The sequence below is a fragment of the Eubalaena glacialis genome, chromosome X (genome assembly GCF_028564815.1).
Source record: "Eubalaena glacialis isolate mEubGla1 chromosome X, mEubGla1.1.hap2.+ XY, whole genome shotgun sequence".
Classification (NCBI taxonomy): domain Eukaryota; kingdom Metazoa; phylum Chordata; class Mammalia; order Artiodactyla; family Balaenidae; genus Eubalaena; species Eubalaena glacialis.
In genome coordinates, this window is record NC_083736.1 from 42886078 (window position 1) to 42906162 (window position 20085).

The 20085-nt window shown below is 37.8% G+C and overlaps 1 protein-coding gene across 1 annotated transcript in view; it reads left to right on the forward strand.

Moving 5' to 3' along the window:
* Positions 1–207: 207 nt before the first annotated feature.
* Positions 208–20085, forward strand: part of RP2 (RP2 activator of ARL3 GTPase) — a 38068-nt gene continuing 18190 nt past the window's right edge. The window contains exons 1-3 of the mRNA XM_061178827.1: positions 208–507; positions 14358–15023; positions 19464–19578. Coding sequence (XP_061034810.1) covers positions 406–507; positions 14358–15023; positions 19464–19578 — 883 coding nt within the window. The 5' untranslated portion in view covers positions 208–405. The remainder of the gene's footprint in view (positions 508–14357; positions 15024–19463; positions 19579–20085) is intronic.

The following is a 20085-nucleotide window of genomic DNA, read 5'->3' on the forward strand; positions in this document are numbered from 1 at the left end:
GGAGGGGCGGGGCAGGGTTGGGGGCGGGGTCGGCTGTGAGTGCATCTGGGCCGACCGGGCCCGCCCCTGGGGGCTGGCGCAGGAGCCGGGCGCGGAATGGCTGTGTGCGTAAGTCGGCCTCTCTTCATAGGCCGCACAGGGCTGCTCGCGGGACTTGGATTGGCTCCCCGGGCGCTGAGCGGTCATTGGCTGCGGTGGGTCGTCAAGGCGATTGAGAGGAAAAAGAGAAGGGGTTTGGGGCCTGGTCGGCTAACCGAGGCTGCGGGCGGCTGGGCGGTTCCGCGGGGCGGTGTCCGGAGAGCTGCGGGGCCCGGGCCCCCGGGGTTCACGCCACAACTCCAGGAGGTGTCTGAGCCAGCGCGCCGGCGAGGAGTAGCGGCTAGTGGGACCCCGCGGGCCGGGACCATGGGCTGCTTCTTCTCCAAGAGGCGGAAGGCTGAGAAGGAGTCGCAGCCGGAGGGCGAGGAGGAGCGGCCGAAGCAGTACAGCTGGGACCAGCGCGAGAAGGTAACCAAAGTCCCGTAGCGGCTGGTCTCAGCCTTCCCGAGCCGCTCGGCAAGGGTCCCCAGCGGCCGGGCAGCGCTGAGGGGGCGGACCCAGCAGCTGCCGCTCTTGCGCGCTCGCTCTCTCCCGCGAGTAGTTGAAGTCGGAGTGAATGACTTTTGGGGGAGCCGTGAAATTCAGCGTCAGAGAGGGCTCCACGGAGGGCGGTGCAGCGCTGGAAGGGGCCCTAGAGCTCATTGTCCAGGCAGATGGACCCTTCGGGCTTGCCCTCCTCTGTGCATCCTGCCCTCCGGTCCAAGGATGGACTCCAGGGAAGGAAGGAGAACCCGGAATGCCCCAAATCTCACATCTCGTTTCACTCGCAGCGCCGAGCGGGGTTTTGTCCAGTCCTCGAGTTACACATGGGACTGATCTCATCTCTTTCGCGGCTTGTGTTCTTTCTGTGGTTGTTTTCTCTTTTGTCTGCCCTAGCCAGGAAATCTCTTTGGTGCCTCCTGATATATTCCACTGCTGAATTTTCTCAATGACGAAGTGGACCGTTTGACATACAGCTTTGTATGACCTCCTCTTCCACTTACCCGAAAGGAATAATGAAAATGGAATCAGCCTTGGAATGTGTGTTAAGACCGTAAGGTGAAAATAACCAGCATAAGCCAGGCAATATTTTACTGTTGCTTTCATGAATGAAAATGCCCTAATTTTTGCTTTTCTATGTAGCCAGAAACGAAAAAGCTTTGAACACGTCCACTAGTCTTACACAAAGCGCACTTAGTCATAAATTTCATAATGCTTCCTCTTTCTACATAGTTCTCCATTTGTGTTTAGTAAAATACTTTGATAGATCCATCAATTATTTTTCTCATCCAAACAAAAAAGACTTTTAAATGAGTGTTATGAATAGTTAACTCCTTGCTTAATAAACATATCTGTATCCATGACTACTTTATAGTAAATGTCTTACTAATGTTTTGATTTCATAGACCATCCCACATGATTTCCAGTCCCCAGCAGAATGTATTCACATAAACTCTGTTCTCCAAGTGTCAGATTTTAAAAATTGGACGCTTTTTACAGACTTCTCAGCCCCATCTTTCTGCCCCTGTTTCACAGGGTTGCATGGTCTGTTTATTTAATTCTCTTTTATCCATACTTGATAGCAGCGTTTTATAATGTAAGAGTGGAAAATACTATATTTTCTGTCTGAAAACAACCCCTTTAAAAAATCTTCTGGACTATTAGAGAAAGAATTACCAGCTTACATTTTGAGACAGTGGAGATACCACATTTCCCAACATTGCTTTTTCTTTTGGGAATTTTTTCTTTTTCTTCCGGAATTACTAAGAATTCACTCTAGGGTACCTCTAATTTATGATAGCCTGCTAAATTTTATGTGATTTTAAAGATTTTTTTCTAGCTCCTTACCTCTCATGAGGTCAGTATGGGTAGTGTGCAAATGTTCTGTATTAGTCCAGTGATACTTTTACTGAGTTTAGCATGGTCTTGCTTGCTCCTAGAAGATTTTAATTGTACCTTAAAAGGAATGGGATGCAAATGCAGCCCAGAGAACATAAATGAGATACGTTGGATGTATATTAACAGAATGGTTTGTATTAAAAGTTTAGGTCTCTATAATGTGATCATGGACTATAACATAAACAATTTTAAAGTTATATCAGACAATTACCATTCAACTTGTAAGACTTAGCTGTAAAAAGAAAGTGCAAAAAAAAAAATGCATTGCCTGAAAAGTTTCCTTGCAACTTGGAAAATTGGTGTTTAGATTTTTCCTTAGGTTGTGTGATCAGAGTATCTTTATTGAGAGGCACCCTCTGGGTTTTGGGTTTTGACTTGTGTAATTGGGTCAGTCTTAGGGGACTGAAGCTAGAAGAAATTGTCTCAATTAGAAAGAATGTTTGGGGACTCAGTGTTGTCATGACAACTGGTATACTGTAATCAACAGCGTAAGAAGCTCATTTTCTATTGCTGACTTGGAAAAAAAAGCTTATTGTACAATTACTACATTGACATGATGAGAAATATTTTTGGATTGTAAGATCTGTGTTTAAATCATTTGGAAGGAAATGCTTTTATCCTTGTTATCTGTATGCTGCCTCCCATAGCTAGGCAAATTATTCAATATATATATATATGTTCTCAAACACCAAGGAAAACTCAAAATTATAAGAATTATTTTCCCTGCCCTTGAAGAGCTGACTGGCTTTTTTGAGTTAAAACAGGAAATATTTAAGTATCAAGGGAAGATGAGTAGTACAGAAAAGTAGCTTTCATTTTCTAGTTATTCATACCAATACTCTTTCTAGACAATAGAAATGATGGCATAGGTATGAAAATTGTGATTTTGAGTATGGACAACACATCTTGTGTCCATTCAGGTTCCTCAGTTATAAAATCAAACCTGGTAAAAATTTCTCTACTGTTTAATAAGGTAAAGGCCTGTCCTGAGAAAGAGGGTTAGACAGTACTGGTCACCTCTGAGGATAGAACTTGGGCCAGAGATTGGGCAGGACAGAACCAGTCTTAGTATAAGGCAGATCATAATTCCCAGAGTTGTTCTTCAGTGGAAAGGGTGGCTTTGTGAAGAACTGATCTCCATGTTGGTCAAAACATTCAGGCACAGGTTGGATGGAGACCTAGTAGAAAGAAGTGTCTGCATTGAGTAGGGGGCTAGATGCTGTTTTTAGCCTTTTAAGTACGTGAGGTATTCTAGTTATCCATTGTTGCATACCAAACCACCCCAAAACTTAATGGCATAGAATAATGGCAAGTACTTATTTTGTTCACAACTCTGCAATTTGTGTAGGGCTTAGCCGGGTTGGCTCTTTGCTTTATCTGGCATCAGCTGCAGCAGCTTGACTGGGGGTTGGAGGATCTGCTTTCAATATGACTTAATCACAGAGCTGGCTGGCAAGTTGATGCTGGCTTTTGGCTGGAAGCTCAGCTGGGGCTAAGGGCCAGAGGCCTCTTCCTGTAGCCTGGGCTTCCCCACAGCGTGATGGCTGGGTTCCCAGGGCAAGTGTCCTAAGAGAGACTGGCAGAAGCTGCATGGCTTTTTCTAACTAGCCTCTTAAGTGATGTAGCATTACTTCTGCTATATTTTGTTGGTTGAGGCAATCACAGATGTCCACCTGCATCCAAGGGGAGGGGACCTCTTGATGGGAGAAGTGTCAAACTTGTCGACATGTTTTAAATCCTTTACATAAAGTTTTTGCTGCTTAAAGGAAGTAACTAGTTCTTTGTTTATTCATTTTAAAATAGCTTTATTGAGATAAATTCATATGCCATACAGTTTACTGATTTAAAGTGTACAATTCAATAGTTTCAGCAAGTCCACAGGGTTATGTTACTATCACTATGATCTAATTTTAGAACATTTTTGTCCCTCACAAAAGAAACCCAGATCCATAAGTAGTTACTCCTCACTCCTCCTAGCCCCTAGAAACTACAGTTTTACTTTCTATCTCTATAGATTTGCTTATTTAGGACATTTATCAGTGGAATCATACAATATGTGGTCTTTTGTTACTTTCACTTAGCGTGTTTTTGAGATTCATCCATATTAAAGCATATATCAGTAGTTTATTCCTTTTTATTGCTGAATGACATTAACAGAGTAGATATTTTATTTCATTTTATTTATAAATAAATTTTATTTATTTTACTGTCCGTTTTGTTTATCCATTCATTAGTTGATGGACATTCGGCTTTTCATTGTTTCCACTTTTTGGCCATTACAAATAATGCTGCTATGAATATTTGTGTACAAGCTTTTGTGTAGACATATGTTTTAATTTCTTTTCGATATATACTTAGGAGTGGAATTCCTGGGTCATATAGTAACTCTATGGTTAACTTTGTGAGAATCTGCCAAACTGTTTTTCAAAGTGTCTGCACCATTTACATTTTCAGCAGTGTATGGGGGTTCCAATTTCTTCACTCATATAAAGTGGGAAAAGGGGAAAAGCGCATGGAGTGGAAAGTGTATGGGACTGGGGTTTTAATTTGCATTCTGCCCTGTACTGTATCTCACTGGCAAGTCATTTAGCTTTTCCAGCCCTCAATTTCCTAAGATCCCTTCCAGTTCTTTAATTCTTTGAGCATCTTAAGAGAAGAGGTAAGCATCGATAGAAGCATTCAGGCAAATCTGAATGAACAGAGAGAATGTGACAGGATGTAAAATTAGATTAAAAATCAGTTAGATGATATGAAAAATCCTTTCTAATCCTAAAATTTCATAATTCTATTTTGTGGTTATATATTTAGCAACATGGTGTGTTATATAAGTATAATACTTCACCTTCTCTTGTCATCAATGTATATAAGATCAAGGTACTGGTATTTGTTATTTTCACTCATGAAATTACCTTTCAGCTAGGTAACTATGTTGCCTTGAAACTGACTTAACAATGTGTAAGTTTTAAATAATTTGTTTATTTTAATTGAAGTGTAATTTATATAACGTAAAATTTACCCTTTTAAAGTGTACAGTTCTGTGAGTTTTGACAGACAAACACAGTCATGTAACTATCACCATAATCAAGATATAGAACAGTACCATCATCCCCCCCAAATTTCCTCATGCTCCTTTGTAGTCAACTCTGCCTCCAGCCTCTGATTTGTTTTTTATCCCTATAGTTTTGTCTTTTTGAGAATGTCTTATAAATGGAATCATGTAGTAGGTAACCTTTTGAGTCTGGCTTCTTTCACTTAGCATGACACATTTAAAATTCATCCATGTTGTTGCATGTATCAGGAGTTCCTTTTTATTGCTGAGTAGTAGTCCATTTTATGGATTTACCACATTTGTTTATCCATTCACCAGTTGAAGGACATTTAGGTTGTTTACAAATTCTGATAATTATGAATAAAACTACCATAAACATTTGCATACAGGTTTTTGAATAAACATAAGCTTTCATTTCACTTGAGTGAATACCTGGGAGTAGGATTTCTGAGTCATATGGAAATTGTATATTAAACTTTATACGAAACTGCGAAACCCTTTTCCAAAGCAGCTGTGCTATTTTGCATTCCCGTCAGTAATGTATGAGAAATCCAGTTTCTCTGCATCCTCACCAGCACTTGGTATGGTCAGTTTTTAAAAAATTTTTAGCCATTCTAATAGGAGTGTAGTGGTATTTCATTGTGGCTTAATTTGCATTTCCCTAATGACTAATTATTTGTGGAGCATTTTTCCATGTACTTATTTACCATCTGTATATTTTCTTTGGTGAAGTGTTTATTAAAACCTTTTGCCCATTTTTTTTACTGGGTTATTTGTTTTCTTATTATTGAGTTTTGAGAGTTTTTTACATATCCTGGATACAAGTCCCTTGTCATGTGTGTCTTGCAAATATTTTTTTCCCAAATAGTGACTTGCCTTCTCTTAATAGTGTCTTTTTTTTTTAAAGATTCACATTTTATTTATTGTTTTTTTGCTACGCAGCGTGCGGGATCTTAGTTCCCCAACCAGGGATCGAACCCACACCCCCTGCAGTGGAAACTCGGAGTCTTAACCACTGGACCGCCAGGGAAGTCCCTTAATAGTGTCTTTTGAAGAACAAAAGTTTTCAAAATTTAGATAAAAGTCCAATTTTCAGTTTTTTCTTTTATGGATCATGTTTTTGGTTTCACATCTAGGAAATCTTTGCCTAACCAAGATTACAAACGTTTTCTCCTCTGTTTTCTTCTAGAAGTTTTAGAGTTTGGGGTTTTATATTTAGGTTCTATGATCCATTTTGAGTTAATTGTTAAATATGATACAAGGTATGGGAGATTCTTTATTTTTTTACATATAGATGTCTAATTGTTCCAGCACCATTTGTTGAAAAGATTATCCTTTCTCTATTGAATTGCCTTTGCACCTTTGTCAATATATACATAAGTCTGTTTTTAAATTCTATTCTGTTCCATTGATTTATTCACCTAGTAAACATTGGTTTCTGTTTGAATATGGTTGAATACGAAGAAGCAGCCAAGAGAATGTACTTAGGAGCCATACTGCCTAGGTCTGAGACTCAGCTCAAGCATTTACTGTGTGACCTTGGGTAAGTTATTTAGCCTCTGGGTGCCTCAATTTTCTCATCTGTAAAATAGAGGTAATTATAGTATACAACCCTCATAGGGGTTTTTATGAGGATTGAGTGAATGATTATAAAGCACTTAGAATGGTGCCTGGTGCCTATATAGTGCTCCTTATACTCCTGAGTCTTATTTTGAACTTCTACCCAGACCAGATTTCCATTAAAACTAACAAATGCCATTATTTCATCTCAGATTATCACTATGGAAGTTTAACTGTGGAGGTGAATTTTAATGAAAAATTTGCATAACTGCTCAGTGAAAGAATAAGATGTTCACTTTTGTTTTCTGTTAGGAAAATAATACTTACCTTAGTTTTTTAGCTATATCAGGTGAATTCCAACTCCTGAAATGTTTCTTTGATTTTTGAGAGTATATCCACTACCTTTCAAGCATTGTAGTTAGAAATATGACCTAAGCTAAGCTCACTTCATAAGTGACTCTTGTGAAAAAGTAGTTTAAAAACTTCACCTTTCACGTTTGTGATTTTGGTCACTTTGAGAACTAGTAACTTTTGCAAAATTATGGTACTAAGCTTCAAGTTTTTTATTATCACTTTTTGTTTTGAAGAGCTTTCAGGAATTGTTGAGAAAGTAAGTGCAGCAACGTAAATCCTAAGTTTCTCCTTTGTAGATCATAATAGTCCAAATAATTTTATAGTCTAGAACTCTTTAGCTATAGGATTAATTTCACCCAGTGAACTACGAGAACTGAGGTGTCTAGATAAAATATGTAGAGTAGTAAATCACATTTAACTCCTCAGCATTGGCAGCAGTTATGGACTGAATGTTTGTGGTTCCCAACCACACCCCCCCAGCCGCCTCCAAATTCATATGTTGAAACCCTAACTCCCAGTGTGGTTCTGTTTGGAGATGGGGCCTGTAAGGAAGTAATTAAGGTTAAATGAGGTCATGACGATGGGGCCCTGATCTGATAGGATTAGTGTCCTTATATGAAGAGGCATCAGAAAGCTTGCCATGCACCCACCCAGGAAAGACCATGTGAGGATAATTCAAGAAGGCAACCATCTGCAGGACAAGAAGAGAGGTCTCACCAGAAGCCAACCACAATGGCACCTTGATTTTGTACTTCCCAGCCTCTAGAACTGTGAGAAATAAATTTCTGTTGTTTCAGCTACCCAGTCTGTATTATTTTGTTATGGCAGCCAGTCTTGGTCTGCTCAGGCCATTGTAACAAGATACCATAGACTGGGTGGCTTAAACAACAGAAATTTATTTCTCACAGCTCTGGAGGCTGGGAAGTCCAAGATCAAGGTACCAACAGATCCAGTGTCTGGTGTCAGAGATAAATACAGCTGGACATTAGTTAAAGCAGTGAAAACAGATTTTGTTCAGTAACTACTGACAGGGGAAGGAGCTGAGCTCCATTCTGATTTGTGCAGAGGTGACTTAAGCCATTTAAGGAAGAATGAGGGAGTGGGGAGAGCAGGGACTCAGTAGAGTCAGAGAAGTGAAAAATTACAAAGTTGGTCTGTGTAAATAAGATTAGGCCAGCCGTGTTAGCTGGCAGTTTTAGAAGTTAGGATCTTATCCTCCCACAGAGACTGGTAAACAGAGGCCCTATCCTTCCTAATAATTACATTTCATAGGAATGGATCTCAGGTCCTTGAGAAGGACACTTCTCATTAGTAAGAGATACAGTCACAATTGTAAGCCCTTTTTAGTAAATGCTTTAAGAAATGGAGGTCAGTGGCCTATCATCAGATGTTGGCTAGAACAAATAGTAAAATTTCTTGTGGAGTTGAGCTTCCTCAGGCAGGTATTTTAATGGGGACCTGGGGTCATTCTAGGGACAAAGCTTTGTGCTAGTAGAAGCCATGCTAGAGTTTGGTCAAGTCTGTTAGTGCAGGGATTTGGACGGACTTGCAGTGTGCCAAGAGTTCTGCAGTTCTTACTGGGGAAAGCCTGCTTCCTGTTTGTAGTCAGCCGCCTTCTTGCTATGTGCTCACGTGGCCTTTCCTCGGTGCCTGCCTGCATGGAGAGAGAGAGAGATCTCTTCTTATAAGGACACTAATCCCATCGTGAGGGCCCCTCCCTCATGACCTCATCTAAATCTAATTACCTCCAAATACCATCACATTGGGGGGTTAGAGCTTCAACATATGAATTTTGAGAGGACACAAACATTCAGTCCATAACACAGCCCAAGCAGACTAAGACAGCAGCTCAGTAATTTTAAAGTTAAGAATAGATTTTCTTTCTGCATTTGCAACAAGTCTCAACTACAACTACTAATATAGTACTAATTATAATATATTATAATTAATATAGTTGAAATTTCTGTTTAATACTGTACATTTATAATATATATCATTTCCCATGCCAAAAAATTAGCTGAATTCCTTTAAGTAAGAAGTATTAACTTTTATTTTTTCTCTTTATCCAAACAGTGGTTTGTTTCCTATTTAATTCTGAGATAAATATGCTTGCAAACTTTTGAACTTGCTGTCTGTGTCTTAGGCAAAGATAATTTAGCCAGAATCTTGAAGCCCAAATCAATTCTCCAGGAAAATACACACAAAATTTTACATAAAAGTTTTAAGGAGTTTCTGGTACAGTGAGAGAAACCATAAACTGAAGCTTGAAGATTCCCCTTGCTCATTGAGTTTGAGGCCTTGGTAGAGACAGGCCAACTCCTGGACTCCTTTTCAAAAAAACCTATTGGTGGCCCTCTAGATCATCTCACTCCCACTTTGGGAGGTAGACTGGTGCTGAGAAGACAAGCTGAAGAAGACCAGAGAACGTTTTTTATCCTCCTTAAGGCCTAAAGCAGAACCAACTTAAACCACTCTTGCATGTTCCTGACTAGATCAAGATCCCATTAGCCTACTCCATGACCACATTCCCATCCCCTTCCACTGGCTCTACCAAGTGGAAGGCAGCCTCAGCCTCCTTTTACTGCAGGTAGGGACAGAAGAGTATGTAAAATGGAGAGACCCAGGACTGACATTAAAAGGAGTGCCTCTGCCTGGCTTTGTGTATAGTTATCTTCCTACTCAGAAGTTGGCCAACTTGAACAGTGACCTAAGTGAATGTCCCTAAAAATACATTTCAGAGTCTGTCTTCTTTGGGGATGAAGTAGAGAGATGGGGTATGGAGAAGTGTATAATCATCAATCTCAGTTACCCTTCATATTTGTTTATTCAAGAGATACCTGGAGACCACCTACTTCTGGTTATACTCTGAGGTAATGAAGATTAAGTAGTTAAAATGGATTCAATAATTATGTGTGCAGGGCCTCTGTGGTGCCAGGCACTGTTCTAAGTGCTGGGGAAAACGGGTGAACAAAACAGATAATCCCTTCACTCATGTAGTTTATGTTCTAATGGAGGGCAGTAGGGAGACTGACAATAAATACAGTTCATATATAGTGTGTTAAAAAGAAGCTAAGTGCTTTGGAAAAAAATAAAGATGGGTAAAGAGGTAATATTGTTGGAGGAGGTGTTTCTGTTTTAAATAGATTGGTTACAGGATTCAAGCCCAAAGTTTTAGATACATAAGGGGATGTAGATTGGTATTTAATGTAATGTAGGTACTCAGAAAAAGGAGAGCAGGCTTCTGGTTGAGGGAACTGGAAAGCGTCACAGGAAAAGTGTGACAGGTGGGCAAGTAGAAGAACTAGGAGAGAGCCTTCTGGGCAAAGGAGCATCAGAGGGCATAGACAAGTTACAGCAAGTGCGTCAGATCTACTGAAGAATAAAGTTCCCATAGGAGGGTGATAGGAGTTAGGACTAAAATGTGAGTTGATATCACATAGTAGTGACTTACATTGAAAGGTTTTCTAATAATGAACCATTTTTACACAACCTGAGACAAATCCAACTTGGTTGTGGTGCTCTCTCGTCTTATAGGATTGATTTAATTGACAATTTTTTAAAAACATCTATAGGCATGAGTGAAATGGACCTAAAATTTTCTTTTGTTATGTCTTTGTTTTTCTCATTTCTTGCTGGACAGACTAGTAGCATGAATTAGGACTGTTGCTTCTTTTTCTATTGTCTTTAAAGGTTTGCATAAAATTGGGATGAATAAAACTAGAATCTGCTTATAAAGCCATCAGGGCCTGGTGTTTTCTTTGTGGGAACACTTTAGCCACGGCTTCTATTTCTTTAGTAGTAATAGCTTTTTATTTAAAATTTTAACTTCTTCTCAAATTCGCTGTGGTAAGTTATTTTTTAAGAGATGCATTCATTTCATGGACAAAATGTTTTTTAAATTGTTGGTATATAGTTGTTGTTATTCTCTTTTTAACTTATACTTTATTTATAATTATATGCCCCTTTCATTCATACTGTTTTTGTTCTTATTCTCTTGATCATTCATGCCAGAAGTTTGCCTAATTTTTGGTTTTGTTTTTTTGTTTGTTTTTTTGTTTTGGCCATGCTGCGCAGCTAGCGGTATCTTAGTTCCCCGACCAGGGATCGAACCCATGCCCTCTGCAGTGGAAGCGTGGAGCCCTAACCACGGGGCCACCAGGGAATTCCCAATTTTTAGTTTTTTCCCCCCCAAAAAAAACCTATTTGGGGCTTTGCTGATGTTTTCTATTGTATATTTGATTTCTAAATCAATAATCTCTCCATTATTTTTATCTTTTTTCCTTCTACTACAGAAAGTAGGTTTATTCTACTATTTATTGTCTAATTTCTTAAGATGGACATTTAACTCATTAATTTGAGAGTTTTTATTGTAGCTTTTTAAGCACCATTTTTGCTGCATTCCATAGCTTGTGTTTTAACATTTAATCCTAAGTATTTTTAGGTTTTGATTATGATTTCTTTAATCCTTGAGTTATTTAGCAGTGTGTTTTTTAAATTTTCAAATAGGCAAAGATTTTTTAAAGTATCTTTTGTTATTAACTTCTAATTTAATTGCATCTTGGTTGCATATAATAGCCTGTAAGTTATCTATTATTTAAAATTTGTTGAGGCTTTCTTTATGATCTAGTACTAGTACATGATTTTTTAAAAAATCCTTCAATGTGTGCTTGAGAAAAAATGTGAGTATACTCTACTAGTTGGGTGCAGAACTCAAACTTGTTCATTGTGTGGTTTGGATCTCCTAGATCCTTGTTGATTTTTTTTTTTTTTTTGGTTCACTTGACCAATCAATACTTGAGAAGCAGCATTAGAAGACACTCCTTAGATTTTAATTTGCCAGTTCTGAGGATCTGGAGAGGTCCTGAACCACTGTCAAAGTTAATCCCCACCCATTTTTCTCAGCTCTTCACCAGCACAGGGTTTCTGCCCTGCCCTGAATTTGCTCCCAGGGAAATCTGGACCAGAGGTCTGAGTCCTAGCAGGTGTAGGGGAAGCATTGTGGTCTCAAGATTTGGGAAGGGGAGAAGCAAGAGAAGAAATCTGAGTTTCCTTTTCTGTTTTCTGTTCCCACACCCACCACAGGGGTGTCTCATAGTTTCCCCTTTTCTTGGTGTTTTTCTTACTTGGTCCATTTGAGATTGATCTTGGATAACTGGGAGCCAGCAGCTATGCTAGTTCAGTATCTTGATAGAGACCAAACTGGAACACTGTACCTTTATATATGTGTGTCACCTGTAAAATCCTAGAAATGGAATAGCTTGAACACCTCTTCCCATATTAAACCTGTGCTGCCTCTTATATTTTCTTTTTCTTTTCTTTTTTTTTTTTTTTTTTTTGGTGTGTGGCACTACCAACATCCAATCACATAAACCAGAGCAGTGTTTCTTCAAACCTGTGGGTGGGGATAATAGAAAATATTTGGGGTTTAACACAAAATAAGGGTAAATATTATTTTGTGAAACTTTTCTTTCATTGGTATGTGTACATGTACAAATACTCATACATACGTGTACTGGGCTGTGCTGGAGAATGTACTAATGTGAATTGTAGTCAAAAAGGTTGAAAAATACTGGACTAGAGAACTAGGAATCATTTTTGACCCATCCTTCTGCCTTACCTCCTACAGCCATTGAATTACTAAATTGGCTGATTCTCCTTCCTCAGTATTTCTCAAATTCATTCCATCTTCCTCTTCCCTGCTAACCACTGCTCTAGTTCCAGCCCTTTCTGGATGACTGCAGCCGCCTCTCCGATCCACACGCCACTTGTCCTTATTCTTACCAGAATAATCTTCCTAAAATGTAAATTTTGCTTATTTAAATCATTCTGTGGTACCCCTTTGTCCACGGAGAACTTCCAAGCTTCATAATATGGCCCCTGCCTACCTCTCCAGCTTCATTTGCTCCCATTGCAGTATCACTGGTAACGCCAAACCATGTTCACTTTTCCTCACACTCCCTGAAGAGTTTTCTTTTGTTTCATTCTTTCACTTTTGCCTGATACGGGAAGGGAGGATCCTTTACTCCTACCCCTTTTACCTGGTGAACTTGAGCTTATTCATTCTCACTTTGCACAGGACGTCTTACACCCCTACCTCCCCTGCGCCTGGTGTCCCTCCTCTGTATTTCCAGAATATTCTGAGCATCTCTCATTACACAGCCAGGTTGTTTTAAAATCATTTGTTTAGGTTAGTGTTCACTTCTTTTATGGAAAGAGTTGGTCATATTCATTTTGGTGCTTAAAACAATGTCTGGCTCCTATTGGGTGTTCAAATGGCTGAATGGTTGAATGAAGATCTAGAAGGTTAAAGTGCCTTTTTCATTCATGTTGCTCATAGGTGACAAAATTGAGACTAGAAAACAGGTGTCTCTTTTATTGCCTCATGCTACAGACCAATACTACTTCTAGTACATTGTGTAAAACTGATGAGTACAACATTTATTGTGTAATACTAAATAAGTCACTTTAAGCTAGTTTGCTAATGATTAAGATGATTAAATTATCCTTTGTAAATAATCAAGTTTTTGTGTACCGTACCTATGGGAGCCTGTTTCTGGTACATGAATAGTTTTGTATGAAATTTAATATTCACGAAGAGGTTAAGACAGTGCAAGTAGATTTAAAAGTAATTTAGAAAAATCAAAATGGTCTTTTAATGACTATATTTTGAGAGGTCAGCTAAAATTTAAAAAATAATGTGACAGATTCCAGGCACACTGTTTAAAAGATTCTGTGAGCTTTAGTTTAAAATGCCTAAAGATGGAAATGGTGAAATTTGAAAAATTTACATTGTAGGAGTAGCTCAGTAAATGTTTCAGTCAAATTTGTAGATGCAAATTCTGACATATAGTGATTCTTGGGCCTTCAGGTGCTTCCATTTTCTGTAGCATATTGCAGAAATCAGTCAGGGTTTAGAAACTAAGACCCAGGCATCAATTTATGGAAAGATAGAGAAACATGTTCCAATCTGGGTGTATTTCCAAGTTCAGAAGTTTTAAAGACGCAGGAGTTTTTTAAAAGTGAAGCATCAGAAAAAGAAAAGGCTCAAAGCTGAAATATTCCTTAATATCATCCGGTATGCTGTGTGTATGTATGAGAATTTCCCCAATTGTTTCCAAAAAGTACTTTTACAGTTGAGATGTTAAAACAGGATCCAACAATGTCCACACATCATTTGGTTGGTATGTCCTGAGTCTTTGTTTATCTATAACAGTTTCCTCTCCCTTTCTTCCCCCCATGCCTTTTATGTATTTATTAAAAAAAATTTTTGTCCTGCTCATTTTCTTATTATGTCGCAAAGTCAGTAAGAGTTGGAACATATTATTTTAGCAATAAAAATCGTTCCTGACTCCCAATAGACAATTAATGTTTGCTGAATAATGTCAATAATACTCAAGGTCTGTGTTTGTTCCTGCAGGTTGATCCGAAAGACTACATGTTCAGTGGACTGAAGGATGAAACAGTAGGTCGCTTACCTGGGAAAGTGGCAGGACAACAGTTTCTCATTCAAGACTGTGAGAACTGTAACATCTATATTTTTGATCACTCTGCTACAGTTACTATTGATGACTGTACTAACTGTGTCATTTTTCTGGGACCGGTGAAAGGCAGTGTGTTTTTCCGGAATTGCAGAGATTGCAAGAGCGCATTAGCCTGCCAACAGTTTCGTGTGCGGGATTGTAGAAAGCTGGAAGTCTTTTTGTGCTGTGCCACTCAGCCCATTATTGAGTCTTCCACGAATATCAAGTTTGGCTGTTTTCAGTGGTACTACCCCGAATTAGCTTTCCAGTTCAAAGATGCAGGGCTCAGTATCTTCAATAATACCTGGAGTAACATTCATGACTTTACACCTGTGTCAGGAGAACTCAACTGGAGCCTTCTTCCAGAAGATGCTGTCATTCAGGACCATGTTCCTCTACCTACTGCCGAAGAGCTCAAAGCTGTCCGCCTTTCCACAGAAGCCAGTAGAAGTATCGTTCCAGTGTCCCGGGGTCAGAGACAGAAGAACAGTGATGAGTCATGCTTAGTGGTATTATTTGCTGGTGATTATACTATCGCAAATGCCAGGAAACTAATTGATGAGGTAAGGAGAAGAGAGAGAAGAGAAACAGACATACACCTGCATAGAAACACACCACTTTCTGGAGAGCGTCCATTCTTTTCAAATTGGCTATTAGAAATACAGGCAATTCTTAAATTATAGTCCTCTGCCCCCTACAGATTTATCTGTAAGCTAGTTGCTTAGGCCTCAAATACTTTCCCAAAGAAACTTTGTAAAAACAATTCAATTCAGGAAGCATCTGTTAAGCACTCATTATGTGCAGGTTACTCTGTCACCATCTTTCATTGATTATAGGATGCACCTTTGTTTTCCACAGTTTTGCTTCTCTGAAATGCATCTTACAATTGATGGCAGTTTAGAGCTGATGAAATATATGCTGGGAGTGGAGATAAATAGACAAAATTCTCTGCCCTCAAAGAACTTCCATTCTTTATCATAACTGATTTCCATGGGAGCTCACAAAAGTAGTACTGCAAAGTAAAGGATGACCTTTTATAATTATTTAGTGGGGAAATTTATTTGGAGTTTTTAACTGTTTAAGGTGTGGGAAAGGCATTTAGGCATACAACTTTTGGAGCCCGTTTTGACTGACAGCAACCTCCACATTACTTTCCTTTGCCCTATTGCCATGAAGAGGAAGTTGGTGTGAAACAATGAGGTGGCAGCTGGGACAGCAGAGATTGTGGACTCATGAGCAGGGGCTTTTAGTGCTTTCAGGAGTAGAGAAGGGTTCTTTGGGTAGCAGCTTTCACTTGAAAAATAAATGGGGATGTGGAGGTTAGGGGCTCCAGAAGCAGCAGTTCCTCCAGTGGGGAGGCGGCAGTAGGATGTATTGATTAGCCATTAATCAGGCTTTCTTCAGAAAGAGTCTGTTTGAATTTAAAAATCAAACTTCCAGAAATGGAGAGGTGAATGGAAAACTCTTTTTGAATGGATTTTTTTTTTAAGTTGTAACACTTCTGTCAAAAGGAATGGTTTTAGAAAAAAAAAAACTAGAAAAATGACCACCTCTCTGTAGCTTATACATTCTACAATGTAGAAAACTCATGTCTGAAATCCACAAAGTATATCTGAGGTCCAGTTTTCAAAACAACAGAAGCCAAGTATAATCTTAAGACTTTGATATTTTCTTTCTTGATTTTGCCAATCTGATAAAAATGTGCTATGGATCTGGTGAGATACAGAAAAAGTGCTCTGGCCTTTGAGCTATCTAATCACATGTTAATCCAACATCTGAGAGGTAAACATTTTCATTATACTGTATGGTGATTTTTTTAAAAATCTACATACAGTCTTCAAGAGAGGTAATTATTCAGGTTAAACTCCTTTTTGGTAGATAATGAGGAGAGGTCATAAAGAATGTACAGTATGTTTAAAGAAAAGAACCATCAAAACAAACACTGTCATTCTTCATGAGTCATCAGATGTTCTTAACCTTAACTTTTGATATCTGTTGTATGAAATGGCACTGTTGTGTGCACTTTTTGCAATATGACCAGGAAGAGTGATGTTCTTTAGATGTCCTTCTGGATTACAAAATAACTTAAATAAAAATCCAACAATAACAGTAACAAAAATGATGACAATAATAATAATAGCTAACAGTTAATACAGTGTTTATTATACGTCAGGTGACTGTTGTACAGTATTTAAGTGAATTAACTCACTTAATTCAGGAATAACCTATGAAATAGGTGCCATTGTTCCTCTTTATACAGATAAGAAAAATGAGCCACAGAGAAGGTAAGTAACTTGCAAAAGGTCACTTGCTGGTAAGTAACAGAGCCATGATTTAAATCCAGGCAGTTTGGCTTTGTAGGCCATAGTCTTAACCCTTAAGCATGATGCTATTATGCTGCCTCAGTGGTAAAGGAAAGTTGATAAATGCCTGGTGGAGCTGGAATGTGACCGAAAGTGTGTGGAGGCAAGGCAGATACTACCCTCCAGCCTAGAAGGAAAAATCCTGGGACTTTTTGGCTAGAGTTATCCTAACTAATTCTGAAATCACAGAATTAAGAGAACAAAAAGAAGAAAACGCTAAGTACATGTGAAGAGGGTATCACAACGTGCTGAAAGACCAGTAACTTACATATCAAGAGAGTGATTACATATTTTTTAAAAAATGAAGCTCGAGTTCCCTGGAAAATATGTGTAGAAGCTAGTTAATGCTGAGACGGAAAAAAATGAAACTTGAATCTTTTCTCGTATCATAACACAAATGTCTTAGAACAGCTTAGACTGGAACTGTGATTGCTAACTCTGGTTTTGTTAAACCCTAGGAGTAGCACAGAATTTTGTTTCATAGTGTTTTCATAAATTAAACATATCATAATGATTTTTTAAGGTAGGAAGTGTAAAACTTGAGAGAGTAGGAAGTCCAGAAAAACTGGGTAAACCAGAAAGCACATTCCATAGGAGTCAAGAGAAGTTACTAGGCCTCGGTTTTCTTACCTAAAAATCAGATTTCTTGCTGCCTCTTAACTATATCACAGATAAGCACAGGATAAATTAAAGTAAAAGTAGTTTGAATTGTTTGGAAGTATTGTATAATTTAAGTTGGGTAGTTACCTCTATTTTCAAGTCTTTAAAAGTAGAAGAATTTTCATGAAAAAGAGTCTCTTCACATGTCTGCAGTGAAATATCAAAATAAATATACTAGTTTCATAGTTCATTGTTTTTAGGTAACAGTGTTTTGAATTAATCATCTTACTTTTGACAGTTTATGTGTCTGACTATAAAATGAGAGGTATTGAGCAGTCTAGAGAATTAGAAACAGATGTGGGATTGTTTCTGATAATTTAAGTAACTTTGCAGTCATTATCTGGCAGTGATGTTTATGTAATTTTCTGCTACTTTTTTATGGATGTTTCTCTTTTTCTGAGGCAGCATTGAGGGCTCTGGAAAAGGATTTGAGTTTGAATCCAATTTGATGAAATGGTATGGAATAACGTAGCCATAGAATGAAATACTATCAACCATTAAAACTGATTTTATAGTAGAATAGTTGGAAAATGTTCACAACCGAATAAGTGAAAATTTGTAGAATGTTACGTATCTGATTTTTTTTTAAAGTAGATAAGTCTGGAGAGTTATATATACTAAAATGTTGACAGTTGTGGTTCTTTTTAGGAAGTGGATTAAGAGCAGGGTTTTCTTTTCTTGTTCGTAGCTCTATGGATTTTACATAAAACATGCATTATTTCTGTAATGGGGGAAAATTAAAACCAGAAGGGTAAAAGGAAGTATACCGGGACTTCCCTGGTGGTCCAGTGGTTAGGACTCCACGCTTCCACTGCAGGGGGCACGGGTTCCATCCCTGGTTAGGGGAACTAAGACTAAGATCCCACAAGCCACACAGCATGGCCAAAAAAAAAAAAGTAAGTATACCTATATAGCAGTGGCATCTTTGGTAGCACTTTGGTTGATATTTCTTTGTTTCTGTTTTTTATTTTTTAAATGTTTAAAAATGTTTAAAAAAAAATAAATGTTCCGTATTGAGCCTATTTGTTACTTTTATAATTAAAAACTCAATAGGCTTTAATTGGTTGAATCGCTTTGCATTTTTAAAAACTACTTTCATAATTATTTAAAAAATTAATGTGTACTCATTGTAGAGAACTGTAGAAATAAAGAAGAGTAGAAATAAGTTTAAAAATCATCCATAATGTGCTGTACCTTGAATTGTCTTTGTAGGAATAATTTTTAATTTATTTAGTCTGTAATCAGTTTAATTGAGTTCAAGTCACAGCTCTGTCCCTGAAGAGTTGTGTGACCATGGGCAGATTTCTTAACCACTCTGTGCTTTAGTTTCTCATCTGTAAAATGAGAGTAATAATAGTACCTGCCTCGTGAGAGGGTTAAACGTGTTTTACCTGTAGAACACATAAAACTGCCTGGCACATAGTAAGTACTCCATAAATGTATTCTAGCATTATTGTGCTATACTATATAAATTTGAATCATGCTTTTTAAAATTAACAGTATTATATAAGCTCTCCCCCTTTTATTATTTGTTATATTTAACAAACTATGGTATTTTATCTTGTGAATGTACCATACTTTACTTAACCATTCTCCTCTCACTGGACAGTATCACCAAACTAAAGCTTCTGTTAGTTTCAGTCAACAAAATTTTTTAAATAAAGTTTAAAATTTTGAGGGCTAATTTACATTTATTTGACCCTTAATTGTAACAGTAGGCAGTACTAACTCTTTTTTATTTTTTTAACATCTTTATTGGAGTGGCAGTACTAATTCTTAATCGGAACCACCCATCTGGAAGAAAGAATCTTGTGTATGTGAAAACTTGTTTATAGCAAACACCCTGAATTAATTACAGTTATAACTAAAACAAAAATCAGAGCACTGTGTTGCATTTTATACAGAAAAATTGTAGAATAGGAAAATATTGTTTTAGTCTCAGGTCATTTAAAAATGTAAATGAAATTTTATTTCCCACAGCTGGTTGGTAAAGGCTTTTTCCTGGTTCAGACAAAGGAGGTGTCAATGAAAGCTGAAGATGCTCAAAGGGTTTTTCGGGAAAAAGCACCTGACTTCCTTCCTCTTCTGAACAAAGGTACCTTCTGGATGATTGGTATACTTTTGTGGTTTTTCCCTTGACCTGCTGATTTGATTTACTCTTGCCTTTAGTATTTCTCTTACATTGTCTTCTCTTTGTCATTTGTTTTATGTTTTTCCTATTACTATTCAGAAATGTCAAAATTTCACATCATTCGAAAAGCCATATGTAATTACCTAGAAATTAGGCATTAGGTTTCTTTTTCCCTGTTGAATCATCTTCGTTCTTGAAAGTCACATTTTATTATTATGTATTTTATTATTTTAAATTATTATTTTATTATTATTATTGTACTATAGTGAGTGACCATTTCCTTCTCCCTGCCCAGAGTTACAAAGCACTTGATAAGGATTCTTTCTGCCTTCAGTGTGCTTTGACCATACTGGAAAAGGAATAAGAAATATAAATAAAACAGTATACTATTCTGTGTATTTAACACAATCTGATTAAGTTGTCAGATACCGGAAATATGTCTACAAACAGAGGAACTAGAGTTCCTGTGCC